The sequence below is a fragment of the Lontra canadensis genome, unplaced genomic scaffold (assembly GCF_010015895.1).
Source record: "Lontra canadensis isolate GAN:19392208 unplaced genomic scaffold, GSC_riverotter_1.0 scaffold7, whole genome shotgun sequence".
NCBI classification, from domain to species: domain Eukaryota; kingdom Metazoa; phylum Chordata; class Mammalia; order Carnivora; family Mustelidae; genus Lontra; species Lontra canadensis.
The window spans coordinates 29,265,068-29,279,569 of NW_022631001.1; the positions used below are offsets into that span (position 1 = coordinate 29,265,068).

At 35.9% G+C, this 14,502-nt stretch overlaps 2 protein-coding genes across 2 annotated transcripts; one reads left to right on the forward strand and one right to left on the reverse strand.

Moving 5' to 3' along the window:
* Positions 1-3,469: 3,469 nt before the first annotated feature.
* Positions 3,470-4,400, forward strand: LOC116865392 (olfactory receptor 52E4-like). The gene is given in 2 exon segments (XM_032853662.1): positions 3,470-3,633; positions 3,635-4,400. Coding segments are annotated over 2 exon segments (930 nt in total).
* Positions 4,401-9,610: 5,210 nt separating this feature from the next.
* LOC116865391 (olfactory receptor 52E8-like) lies at positions 9,611-10,552 on the reverse strand. Its single transcript, XM_032853661.1, has one exon. The coding sequence runs from the start codon at positions 10,550-10,552 to the stop codon at positions 9,611-9,613; it is 942 nt and encodes a 313-aa protein (XP_032709552.1).
* Between the last annotated feature and the right edge of the window lie 3,950 nt (positions 10,553-14,502).

Sequence of the window (14,502 nt, forward strand, 5' to 3'; positions counted from 1 at the left end):
GTTCCCAACTCTGGTTTATGACAAAAACACTGGGTTGTAAGGACTCTTTCTATGATTGTCAAAGGGTTTGGAGCTCACGCACTCATTGATCACTTAGCTCATGGCACACAGAGAATATTAATGAAGAATGTGAGCCATCTGGATGATGAGGGCAATGAAAATTATAAAATTATACTCCATCCCTAAGAGATTAGAATTGTCAAGAAGTTATTCCATAGATGTGACCCTGGGGGAATCATGCCAAAGATCCTCCTAGGACCCTAGAGTTATCTGGTGACTTGAATGACAAATCAGAGATACTGATTTTCTAAATATTTTTTTAAGATTTTATTTATTTATTTATTTGACAGACAGAGATCACAAGCAGGCAGAGAGGCAGGCAGAGAGAGAGGAGGAAGCAGGCTCCCCACGGAGCAGAGAGCCCGATGTGGGGCTCAATCCCAGGACCCTGGGATCATGACCTGAGCCGAAGGCAGAGGCTTCAACCCACTGAGCCACCCAGGCACCCCGATACTGATTTTCAAACACAGACTCCAACAAGTACCAGTTTAAGCACTGCAAAGATAACTCATGACCATTAAGATATCCAAATCTTATCTAAATCTTCGACAGGTCTTGAAGCAAGAGACCACTGGAAAGGCTAATACAAAGACAAATTGTGTGTGCCTAGTGCCTACTTTCCCTGAAGAATTAAATGAACCATTTGCATTATGACATAAACACCCTGAATAAAGTCATTTCTTATAAACTACCCATTGGTAGTATTCAGAGTACATTCATCACCATCCACTAGTATTATCTTCAATGATTTCAGTGAGGACACACTCAGCATTATGCATTTAAATGGCCAGAGTTTCTGATGGCATTGGGTAGGATAAATGGAAGCCATTCCTTGGAGTAAGTGATTAGACTGATAATAAGGGGTTAATCTTTCAGATTCCTTACAGGTTGGCCCCTTGGACAGGCAGTTGGTCTCCTATAGAATACCATGAAAACTGGCTAAAGATAAGTCATAAGTTCAATTCTGGAAGTGTGTTGAGAGGTGGGTCATGTTAGCAGTTCAACACATCACATATAGCAGTAAATTATTTAGTTCTCCCCCATCCCTTCCCCTCATTTAATTCTTACAGTTCTCATGGATTTCTCAGATTTCCATATTGCATTCACTAACCTATATCCACCCATTCTACTGTCCTGCTTGGGTAAAACTACTCACTTGTGGTGTAGCCTAAACCCTGCAAACCTAATATATGCTGATCTGAACAAAAAGGACATATAGCTTGGACAGCATGAGAAGGAACATCTGAGCTCTCAATTCTGACTTGGTAGAATAGGGCTGCAGCTTCCAGGTCACAGTGATGTTGGAGTCTAGGGGAGGAGATACTGAATCTCTATGTATGAATCCAAAATGCAATATGTAATGGAAGACCTAAAATCCAGCTATGGCTCCAATGTCTATGAAATTCCACTAACTACACAATTCTAAAAGATTTGGCACGTGCACTGTTTAGCCACTCCCTCTAATTTGAACTAGAGTAGGATGGCTCAGAAGGCCTTAAAGCCCTCTTCCTCACTGTTATTCAATACCACTTTTACACATCATGGTGTTAGTATTATTTTTATACTTGTTATTTCTCCAGCCTATGTTATACTTTCCTAATTATTTTACCTTGCTTCTATTATTGTAAATCAAAATCAACACCTCTGAAAAGTTTAATGTTGTTAGGCCAAAGGTAAAGCTGGGGAATAGAATCTGTGGGTCAGAGTAGAGACTAATAATGCAAGGCAACAACCGTAGATCCCAGAGTTCAGAAATAGAGTCATAGGAGAATTAACTGTCTTTTTTAGGGAAGAGGAACCCTCCAGACCCTAGGGATTAAGGGTTCTGTGGGAGATACACTGGGGTTTGGACATCTGCTGCAGCACAAGTATAAACTTTCCTTTGTAGACATGACAAATACAATGAAGTCTGAAGGGGAGATGTTGCTGTAGTCTGATTGTAAAAGAATCATGGTCATGGCTAAGCTAAGTGGTGCTGCTCAAGGGTGGGTTCTGGGAGTCGGGCACTGGAGATAAGGGATAGGAGGTCTGAGAAATAGTTGAAACAAGAAATGCCTGAAATAGGGTTGAAGCTGTGAGGAACAGAAGAACATTAGGTAGGTATTGTTTAAATATTTTTGGTAGAGGTAAAGTCTCTTACTTTGTTTCTCCTTAATTTCAGTATTTTTTTAAGTATAGATCGAATAGTGTATTTTAAAATAAAGTATATTATTTTGTTTTTATTTTTGCTATCCAGAATTTTTAGAGTAAACTTTGATAATATTTTCTATAGAAAACTTGAGAAAGCCCTCAGAAATAAGTACTTCCTTCATCTGTCCATCTTACCTGGGTTCTCACTGAGCTAAGGGCTTGGGGAACCGCCCAAGCAGAACCACCTCACTCCAACTTACCACACCAACCATGGACTGTAGAAAAAGAGGAAAATAAACTAAATAAGAAGAGTTCAATTTCTTTATTCCTTACAAACCTACTACCTGATATCCTAGAAAGAGAGTCACCAGCTTTCCTAAAATCTTATTTCACAGACTTATCAGAGAAGAGCATTTATCATTTTCAGTTCATGACCCACAAGGCTGAAGGATCCTCCTTTCCAGATTCAAATCCAAGGGTCATCCCATGTCTCAAATGTATTTGATGTTGATGGCTGCCAGAAGGGAGAGGGATGGGGGGATGTGCAAAATGGGTGAAGGGGACTAGGAAGTACAGGTTTCCAGTTATGGTAGGAATAAGTCACAGGAATAAAAAGCACAGAACAGAGAATATAGTTAATGATATTGTAATAGTGATGAAACAGGACAGGTGGTAGCTACACTTGTGATGAGTATAGAAGATGAACACTTAACACTAATGTAACATTGTGTCAACTATACTCAAATAAAAAACATATTTAATGCTCATTAATTTTACACTAAATCATCCCAATGTTGTATTCATTTATCTGCTTAGTATCACCTTGTTAGAGGGAACTTCCCTCACAATAAATTTAAATAGACACCAACTTCATTAGTATCCAACGTCATGCTTTGTTTTTCTTATATCACTTATATATCTTATATCCCTTCTATCTTATATCCCTTATATCTTCCCAGTATACATATTTGAATATGCACATATATGATATCTGTACCCCCCACACTTTTTTGTTTATTTGAATATTATCTGTCTCATCCCCCAAATAATAAATATTATAAAATCAGATTTTCTCACATTTGTTCACTACACTTAGCAGAATTGTTAATATTTTTTAATATCTGAATCAATCCATATATTAAGGGCTGGCATAAAACCTCCTTCTTGATTTCCTGTTGATCATCACCCAAAATTTACTGTATTCTTTATTGGATGTGGTTTGACCTTTTAAATATTTGATAATTTGTTTTATCTGCAATTTCAAAAGAACGGAGAGAGGATGTCCCCTTCAAATGATACCAAGTTCCACCCCTCCTATTTCCTCCTGCTGGGAGTTCCTGGCCTTGAAGAGATGCACGTCTGGATTGGGTTTCCTTTTTGTTCTGTGTATTTGATCGCCCTTGTAGGGGACATCACTATCCTGTTTGTGATCAAGAATGAACAGTCTTCACCAGCCTATGTTTTACTTCTTGGCTATGTTAGCCACCATTGATCTAGGCCTGTCCTCATCCACTACCCCCAAAATGTTGGCCATATTCTGGTTTAACTTAAAGGAGATTAGCTTTGGAGGCTGTGTCACCCAGATGTTCTTTATTCATATATTCACTGCCATGGAAACTGTTGTGTTGGTGGCGATGGCCTTTGATCGCCATGTTGCCATCTGCAATCCTCTGAGATACAGCCTGATTCTCACAAATAGGATGATTGGTCTCATTCTTGTTGTAGTGTTTGGCGTTAATTTCATTTTGGTAATCCCTCTGGTGTTTCTCATCTTGCGACTTCCCTTCTGTGGATGCCATATAATCCCCCACACATACTGTGAGCACATGGGAATTGTTTGGCTGGCCTGTGCCAATATAAAGGTAAACATGATATTGGGATTAATTCTTATATCAATGGTGTTTGTTGATGTTGTACTGATTGTTATCTCCTATGTGAGAATACTCCAAGCTGTCTTCTGCCTTCCTTCTCAGGATGCCAGACTCAAAGCGCTTCATACATGTGGCTCCCATATCTGTGTTATCCTAGCCTTCTTCACTCCAGCTTTTTTCTCCTTATTGACCCACTGGTTTGGCAGGAATGTTCCCGTATACATTCACATTCTCTTGACCAATCTATATGTTGTTGTTCCACCTGCCCTCAATCCTATCATCTATGGAGTGAGGAATAAGCAGATTCGAGAAAAGGTTTCAAGTATCTTTCTGAAATAAGACTGACATAAACTGTCTCAGAGATAACTCACTTTAATCTAGGGGAAAGAGATTATTTTTCTCAACTACAGAATCCTGTAACAGAAAAAAGACTTGGATCTTAGTATTATGTCATTCATAATTTCCCTAGCTCTCCCATCTTGAACATATAACAAGATTAATGTCAAAACAATCAGTGTGAATTTTATGGAACACCTAAAAGTTTTGGACAACTTAGTTATAAGACTTTATTACTCTCCAGTATAACTTCTACAGAGCATGTATTATAGACAGAACTATGGAATGAAATGCTTTTTATTTGCAAATAGTTTTGTGTTGGCCACATTACTAAATTTATATATATATATATCTACATCAAGGAATACAGGTATTTAATACTTGTGACAGATTCTTTCATTCCTTTCTTAATTGCTTAATTGTTGTTATCCATAATTTTATTGACAATTTATTATATGTTAGAAACTGATTAGTCATAGAAATATAAAAATAAAAATATACACAACATTTCAAGGTCTTATAGGAAGAAGAATTTAGGGAAATTTTCCTATGACTGACTCTGTGTGGAATATTCCCAGGCTCATTACATCTATGCAGATCTCCCAAAAACATCGTACTGTTCAAAGTGAACCAGTCTGTCCTTAATGTGCTATCTGCAAAACGGTAAAACCTATAGAAATAAAAATATATTTCTGTCTCTATCTATTGGTAAAGGGGAATTTCATAGACACATCAGTATGATAAGGAACTTAGGATACTCATGAATGAGCACCTCTAAACGAGTGCATTTCTAAACATGTCAGTTACATTCTCAAAAGTCAAATCTAATGCCATAGATAGTAATTACTCTTGGATTCACAAACTTTAGTTATTCATTCATTATTTACTAAGTAGCTTGTCCAGTACTTTTTAAATTTGCACTTCCTCCTTGTGGCTTATCAGATGAACCCAGTATCCTATCCACATTTTATAGCTTTTGATCAATGATATGTATTTGGCCAATGTTTACTTCGTGGTGTGTTGCCACTCATATATTAGGTGCTTAATTTTTTACTTAAAAAAATTTATCTTCCAGAGAAGACATACAGATGGCCACCAGGTACATGAAAATTTGTTTAGCATAACTAATCATCAGGGAAATGAACATCAAAACTACAGTGAAGTAGGGGTGTCTGGGTGGCTCATTTGCTTGAGTCTCTGACTCTTGATTTCAGCTCAGGTCTTGATCTGATGGCTCACGGGATCAGGCCCCACATCAGGCTCCATTCTCAACAGGAAGTCTGAGGATTCTCTTCCTCTACCCCTCTCCTGCTAATTCTCTCTCTTTCTCTCTCTTAAATAAATAAATAAAATATAAAAAAAAAAAAACCTAAAGTGAGATGTCACTTTACACTTGTTAGAATGACTATTATCAAAAAGACAAGAAATAATAAGTGGTTGGTGAAGATATGGAGAAAAGGGAATACTTTTGCTCTGTTGGTGATCATGTAACTTACTGCAGCCTCTATGAGAACAGTATGGAGTTTCCTCAAGAAAGTAAAAACGGAACTACCCTGGGATCCTGAAGGAAAGGAAAATGATAACTGGAAAAGATATCGGCATCCCCATGTTCATTGCAACATTACTGACAATAGCCAAGATATGTAGCAACTATATGTTCACCCATCAGTGAGTTGATAAAGAAAATGTAATACACACACACACACGCCCGCATATGCACAGGAATACTATTTAGCCATAAAAAAGAAGAATATCTTGTCATTTGTGGCAATACAGATGGACCTTGACAGCATCATGATGAGTGAAATAAGTTAAAGAGAGAAAGACAAATACTGTACGATCTCACTTACATGTAGAATCTGAAAAACAAACAACAAAACAAAAAGAACTCATAGATACAGAGAACAGATTGTTGGGTGCTAGAGGTGGGGGAGTGAGTAAAATGGGAGAAGGCCAAAAGTACTAACTCCAGTTATAAAATAAATGTCATGGGGATGTAATGTACAGCATTGGGACTATAGTGAATTAACACTGTATTATATATTTAAAAGGTGTTAAAAGAATAAATCTGAAAAGTTCCCATCTTAAGAAAAAAAGTATAACCATGTGGATGAACTAAACTTATTGTGGGATCATTTCACAATATACTCAAATTTCAAACCATTATGTTGTTCACCTAAAATTAATAAAATGTATATGTCAATTAAATAAAAAATTTAAAACTAAAATTTAAAAATTAAATAAATTAAATAAAATTTTAAAAGAATTAAATTAAAATTTAAAAGAAATTAAATTAAATTAAAAATTTAAAAGGTATTATAAAATTATCAAATATAACATACATACCACTTGATGGCTTTTTATGAATGCACAGACTATATAAAGAATACCATTCTTGAAAGTTTCTAAGTCCCTTTTGGCTGGGACTAGTTACCCTTCCCCAAGCTCAAAGTACCCTCTTAAGAGCTTTTCTGTTTCTTGAGTTTAGGAAATTCCCTTTTGGGACACTCTCTAACCCAATATTCTGCATTAATGGTCTTGTACAGATGCCCAAAGAGCTTCAGGGATAATGCCTATAATTTCTCAAGGCCTTTTGAATGGTCTCTATTCTAACATGATGGCCAGAAAAGTAGATTGCTCTACTGGGTGGTGCAGTATTTATTTCATGGGATTGCTAAAGGCTAGTATACCAGAAAGAGCTGGCATGATGACTTAGAGTGGTTCAAATTGTATAAGTCATCAGATGCCCCATAGAAAGTATTTGTGGAGTACCTACACACCTTGTGGACAGCCCAGAACCTAGGTAACTACTCCTCAGATAAAAACACATGGCACACCAACAACTCAAAAGAAGACTTCATGACCCTACAAATGAATAACTTCCAGAGTTCATCATTTTTAATATCTAGTAGTACAGATTGGATAGTTTATGGCTGTAACATTAATTAGCATTAATATTAATTAAACATGTGATATATATCCTGTGTAATGGCTTACTTCACTCAAAATTATGTCTGTGAGATTAATCCATGTGATTGAATTTAACTGTAGCTTGTTACTTTTTTTGTTGCACAGTATTCTTCTTTATAAATGTACCAAATTTAATTATTTATTGTGGATGGACACTGGAGTTTCATCTTATTTTTTTTACTACTTTGAATAAAGTTATTATTATTTCTCTATATGTTGTTTAAGAGACATTTGCCATCGTAATGATTCCTCTGTATGATTGCTGAGTGATTGGGAGGATTTTTTTAAAATCTTTATTAGAAAGCCCCAACAGTTTTCCAAAATTGTATGTATAATTTTACATTTTGACCAGTTTCGTAGAAGCCAATTGCTTCATATCTTCATCAGCACTCTTGGTTTTGTGTGTGTTGGTGTAGGGGTGGGTATGTATGTTTATGTTTATTTGTTGCCATTATCTGTCAGCATCATGTAATGCTATTGTGATATGGGTTTAATATGCGTTACCTTACCACTAATGATGTAAAAACTATAGCTATTGGCCATTTGGATGTTCTTTTTAGTGGAACACCATTATTTAATTTAAAATCTGTGCCCATTTCTTTAGAATTGTGTTGTCTTCACCTAAGGAAGTTGTAAATGTTCTTTTTATAGTCTGTGTATAAATCCTTTCACAGATATATATCTTTCAAATATCTGCTTCCACTATGTGAATTGACTTTCCACTCTTTACATGGTCTTTTTTGAGGAATACAAGTTTTCATGCACAATGAAATCAAATTTATTAGTATTTTACATTAAAGCTATTGCTTTTTGTGTCCTGTTGAAGAAATCTTTGTTGACCTTAGTCACATGAAGATATTCTTTCATGTTACCTCCAATATTCTTCAGTATTCTTTTTAGTCAATATTTTTTATTTAAATTCTAGAGAGTTAACATGCAGCATAATATTAGTTTCAGGCATAAAATATAGTGATACAACATTTCCATACAATATCCAATGCTCATCACCAAGTTCACTCCTTTTAAAAATAAGTATACATATTTCTTATTTTGATGAAGTCCTTACAGTCATAGTAGGGACTTCATAGGTCAGGTGATCAATGGGTCTCCAAAATCATCCTGTAGTTATTTCCCCAGTTACAGAATGAATAATTGGAATAGATATACTCAGCAACCGGCAGAATCCCTCTTGCTCCATGAAGTCTGTCTTTGTTCTATGCAAGCCTTCAACTGATTGTGTAAGGCCCACACATATTATGGAGGCCCCAGTTTTTGCTATGTAACCACTAAGATTTAAAAACAAAAAACAAAAAGCAAAAAACAAAAAAAAAAATTCCTCTCATTAACCTTCTGTGTTGGCTTAGGTGAAACAAAGGTATCTTTTCACATTTTTAGTGTCTCACAACGAAGATAAATTTCATTCTGCACAATTGAGAAAAGGTCCTAAGAGTTGTGCCTGAATTTTTTTAGATCTTTCTGTGTTTACTTGTTCTATTTCTTGTTCCTGTTTTATTTTACCTTGAATTTACTTAAAGCCTAAAATGAGTATATCTTGAGGAACCCCATGAATCCTTTCAAATACTTTTAACTCTATGTAGTTGCTGTAGTTGCTATTTCAAAACTTATAAAAATGGAGTATACAATGATGTCTATGGTGGGGTTTTTTTTAATTAACATATAATGTATTATTAGCTCCAGGAGTACAGGTCTGTTGAACCGCCAGGTTTGCACATCTATCGTGTTTTATTGATTATTTTTCCCTGTGGTTACACGATTAAGGAAGTCAACTGGGCCACAGGAGAAATAAAATTGGTGTTTGATTTTTTTAATTGTTGCTCCTGGAACTCAGATACTATGACTTATCTGGTCAGTACCATTACAGCTATGACAGTTCTTCGCAGCTTAGCACTCCTTTATCATAATCAGTAAATTCTGTAAAGAGACTAATTAATAGTACTTGAAAAAAATAGTACTAGAGTTGCACTAAGACTTTATTCTTGGATCCAGATTTTAATATGAGTTCCAGAAATAAGTGATCCATATTTGTTTAACAGTAATGTTCATAGTTAGTCTAGGAACAATATCTACTATGTCAATTTATCTCTAATTTGATACTGCACATAAAAGTGTTTAAAATCATATACTGGAAAGCATTTACTCTATAAAAGCTTAACAACACTTACCCCTTTTATGGATCAAAAAGAAAAAGATTTGAAGACTCTTTCCAAATCAAGTGTTTGGAGTCAAACTTCCTTAAAAAGGAAGATTGTCACTGCCCGCTCTCGGATCTGCTTGGTTCTCACTCCATAAATAATGGGGTTAAGAGCAGGGGGGATGATTACATATAAATTAGCCAGGAATATGTGGATATAACGTGGAATATTGTGTCCAAATCGGTGAGTCATAAAGGAGAAAAATGCTGGAGTGAAAAAAGCTAAGATGACACATCCATGGGAACCACAGGTATTAAGCGCTTTGAGCCTGGCCTCCCAGGATGGGAGTCTGAAGACAGCATGTAGAATCTTCACATAGGAGATAGCAATCAAAACAACATCCAAAAGTATCATAGAGATGAGGATTAATCCAAATAATATATTGACCTTTATGCTGACACAGGCCAGGCGGGCAATTCCCATGTGCTCACAGTAGGTATGGGGTATAATATTATGTCCACAGAATGAAAGCCTTAGAAGGAGAAACACAAGTGGAAATACTAAAGCAAAATTTTTCAACATTCCTACTCCAGCAATAATACAAATAGTTCTGTTGGTGAGGATTGTGTTGTATCGAAGAGGGTAGCAAATGGCAATATAGCGATCAAAAGCCATAGCTACAAGCATGAATGTTTCAAAGCCTGTGAACAAGTGTATGAAGAACATCTGAGTTAAGCATCCCCCAAAGTCAATCTCACTAAGCCCAAACCAGAAAATGCTCAGCATTTTGGGAATGATGGCAGTGGAGAGGCCCAGGTCAGTGAGAGCCAACATGGCCAGTAAGTAGAACATGGGTTGATGAAGGCTGTGCTCAGTCTGGATCACAAAGAGGATAATGACATTCCCCAGGAGGGCAATCAGATACACTGTAGCAAAAGGGACACCAAGCCAGAACTGCATATTTTCCAGTCCTGGGATTCCCAAAAGCAGGAAGGATGAGGGGTGAATACATGAGGTATTGGCTGGAGACATGCTAGCAAAGCCTTCTAATGGTCAAACTCTCCTCCTTTGAAGGAATCTTTAATACTATATAAGGCTTCCCAATGTCACCAATACTGCTTATACTGAATAAGAACAAAAAAGATGTAATTACTATATTCCTTCTAGGAATATAGAAGAAAGATCATGTTTTTCCTCATACATCTTTTCTTCTCTTTTACTTTCATTGATACATACATATGATGAGTGAAGGAGAATATTCCTTAAGAAATGTTAATGAATATTTACATATTAAATGAGATCATCTAAATTAACTTTAGTAAGAACACTAATTAAGCCAGTTGATATAAGATCCTATTTTAGACTCTTTTAAAAATATTTAATTATAGATGGGAGAAGATATACATATTGATATCCCACTGATAAAAGACTATAATCTGTGAGTACAGGCAATATTGTAGATTTCAGAAGCATCTTTTAAGATCACTTGTTTAAAAACAAAAAGCAAAAACATAACCGTAAATACAGAGAACAAACTGATGGTTGCTAGAGGACAGAGGTATGGGAGAATGGACAAAATGGATGAAGGGTAATAGGGAATACAGCCTTCCAGTTATGGAGTGAATAAGTCACAGGGATAAAAGTTACAGCATAGGGAATAAAGTCAATGGTACTATAATTGTGTTGTATGGTGACAGATGGTAAGTATGAGATAATGAATCAGTTTGTCAAATCACTATGTTGTATACCTGAAATTAATGTAGCATTGCGTATCAACTATACTTCCATAAAATAATAATAATAATATAATAATAATAATAAAAGTTAAAGATCATTTGTTTAACTAGAAATATGAGTCCAATATATTCCTCTGTGCATTCCCACTTTCAACCAAAGGACTTTTATTTCTGCTACTTAATATGGTCTTTCTTCTTCAACTTCTTTGTAAATAACTTTCAGCAAAATCTAAGCACATTTTTTGCTTTTTCTAAATTTGTGTTACTTTTATATCAAGGGATGAAGACATTTACTTCATTCTTCAAAACAATGACCTTGCTTTATGAGGCCACAGAGTTCACAAAATTCAATGTAACATAATTAATCTTAGATATAAAACCACCATTTTTAGAAAGATTGACTGAGGCTTAAAGCACTGACTGAACCATTCAGGCTCCCCATTTATGTCCCCTAATCCTCATAGAAGACAAGTTGGCTTCACTTTACTTCTAAACAATGCATACATTTCCAACTTTGTCCCTACATGGGAATTCATGTTTAATGTTATCATTATTATTGCCATTGCTATTAGAAGCAAAAAAACAACTACAGAAATAATAGTGTTATATAAGCATTTAATATTATTTATTTCAGTTTTACAAAGAAATTTCAGATGAATTATACCACTTGCTACTCACATCAGCCACACGGGAAAAACAGGACAGATTCTGGCTCCTAAATCAGTGGATTTCTTTTATGTTTGGATCACAGAAGCATGTCTCCATCCTCAAAATCACTGCTTGCTTGCAGTCATCAGCCCTCTGACCTCCTGGTGTTCCTAGGAGTCTACCCAAATGCACATATTTATGGAATTCTTGTATAGTAATAAAAATTTAGCCCTTTATTGGGTTTCTTGAGCTACATGCCCTCATAAACAGCACCCCAAATTTCCTCCCACTTTCCAGTTCTCATTCTCTACTACCTCTTGCGTATTTTCTAATATAATTGTTCTAAATTTACATTTCTAAAGAACTGGGAACCAAAATGAGCATGTTCTTAATTATAATAAAGAATAGCCCCGGGGCACCTGGGTGGCTCAGAGGGTTAAGCCTCTGCCTCCAGCTCAGGTCATGGTCTCACAGTCCTGGGATTGAGCCTTCTATCAGGCTCTCTGCTCAGTGGGAAGCCTGCTTTCCCCTTTCTCTCTGCCTGCCGTTCTGCCTACTTGTGATCTCTCTCTCTCTGTCAAATAAATAAATAAAATCTTAAAAAAAAAAAAAGAATAGCCCTTTGAAGAGGATGAAATAGCATTAATATGAGACATGACCTCTTCCTAAAAGGCAAGGGAGTTAGGATATTGCACAATATACTATGCACTTGAGACTGTAGACAAAGTAGATTTTAAGAATAAAAGAGAAATGCCCTGTGAGAGAAAAAGAGGAAGATGAAATCTCTAAAAGTGAAAACATACCTGTAGGAGAGATCCTCAAGACAGGTGTGAGGAAAAGAGAGGAGGAACCAGCATCATTCTCCAATTAACCCTCCACATCCTACTCAAGTTACCCACTCTCAAAAAGGCCTTCTCTAAACTTATATTCAGTGTATTGGCTGGTGATATCCTCTCCTAAGACTTTCTTATTCTACTACATAGCTCTCTGTATGTCTACTTAACCAATGTCTGAGTTCCCATTGAATTGTAAGCTTCACACAGAGTTGCAGAAGAGGCCAGTGAGCACTTTTGTTCATCATTGTTTCTCTAGCACAACATCTGACAGCTGCCACTCAAAACATTTGTGAATGAAAGACTGGATAAGTAGGTAATTGTTACTTCTAACTCCTGGTGAAAAATCCTCATGTTAGGAGCACAGGAACAGAAATCACACAGTGTATGTGGCAGTTAAGGACAGAGAAATGTGAATCAAAACCATGAATTAAAACTGTGAATATACATGGTAAGTCCTTGATCAGAGGCTTTCCTGACAAGGGGTCTATTAATGGGCTTCTGGCGTAGCAAAAGGAGAATACAAGGCAGACATTGTAGGTAGGACTTAGCAAAAGCAGGTGGTATGACAATCAGAAATAGGCAGCAACATATGCTTGATTGATTTATGTATATCTTATTTTTCTCATGGAAACCCTTGACTCTTTTATTGCTCTATGGTATTAATAAAATATCAATAGAAAGCTTTCATAATAATGCATTTTCCAAAATCTGAGTTATTCAATCTTTTATAATGCCAACTTATTTTCACATAAAATCACTATTTACTCTATAATAGAGTGCCTAAATAAATAGAATCTTTCAAGGGCCAAAAGGATGAGAGCAGAGATTTGTGAAATCTGTAATCAAAGCTCTAGACTTGCAAAGGAATTTAGGAGGCCTCATGAAAGAAAAATAGATTAGGACAGGAGGAAGAAAAGAAATGGCTGAAAGGCAGCCTCATTCTACATGCCAACTAGCCAGAAGATGCTTATGCTGTCTATGCAGACCAGATCTTTATCTTTGCAGAGATGGAACAACAAAAGCTCAAGAACTGTGTTAAAAACAAAACACATTCCATCAGGTACTCTGCAGTGCTGAGTAAAGGAAGAGCCTTTTCTTAGAGCAGAGTCGTATCTTCGCAAACCACTGAGCAGGACTAGTTCAGGAGCAATCGCCATATGCCAGATTCATATCAACCCAAATGAGATCCACTCTCCCAATCGAGATCAAACAGGCAGGTGGAGAGTTAAATAAATACATTCTATGTTCCTGATGTGGAGACAGAAAGAATATCATCTTAGTTTTATCAAACTAGGCCCTAGTATTAGGAAAATAGTAAATGTAGATAGACTGGAAGGGTTAGTAAGTACAAAGTGAGTGAGATCTGCTGACAGGAAAGTGATGTCCTTATATAAATTTATCATTTTTTTCAATTGTTTTGCATTCTTATCTACAGCTTATGTATGTAATGTTAAAAGTGCTTGATAATAAGGAACACTAAAGTAAGAGTGAATATATATGTAAGCATGTAGCCATACAGTATGCATAAATCAGAATGAAAAAGTCCACTGTACTTTTAAGAAGCTGCATACGGTTTGGAAGCTGAAGGTATTAAACAATTGCTGCTCTTCCGCATTAGTGACAAGGAAATAAAAATAGAAAATGTATTACTTTGATTTGAAAAAAATTTGAGAATGTCAATTTTTTGGATATTAAATACAAAAGAAATTCTGAAATAAGCATTCACATGACAAAGTTCAGTAGAATGGCTAAAAGAATTAGA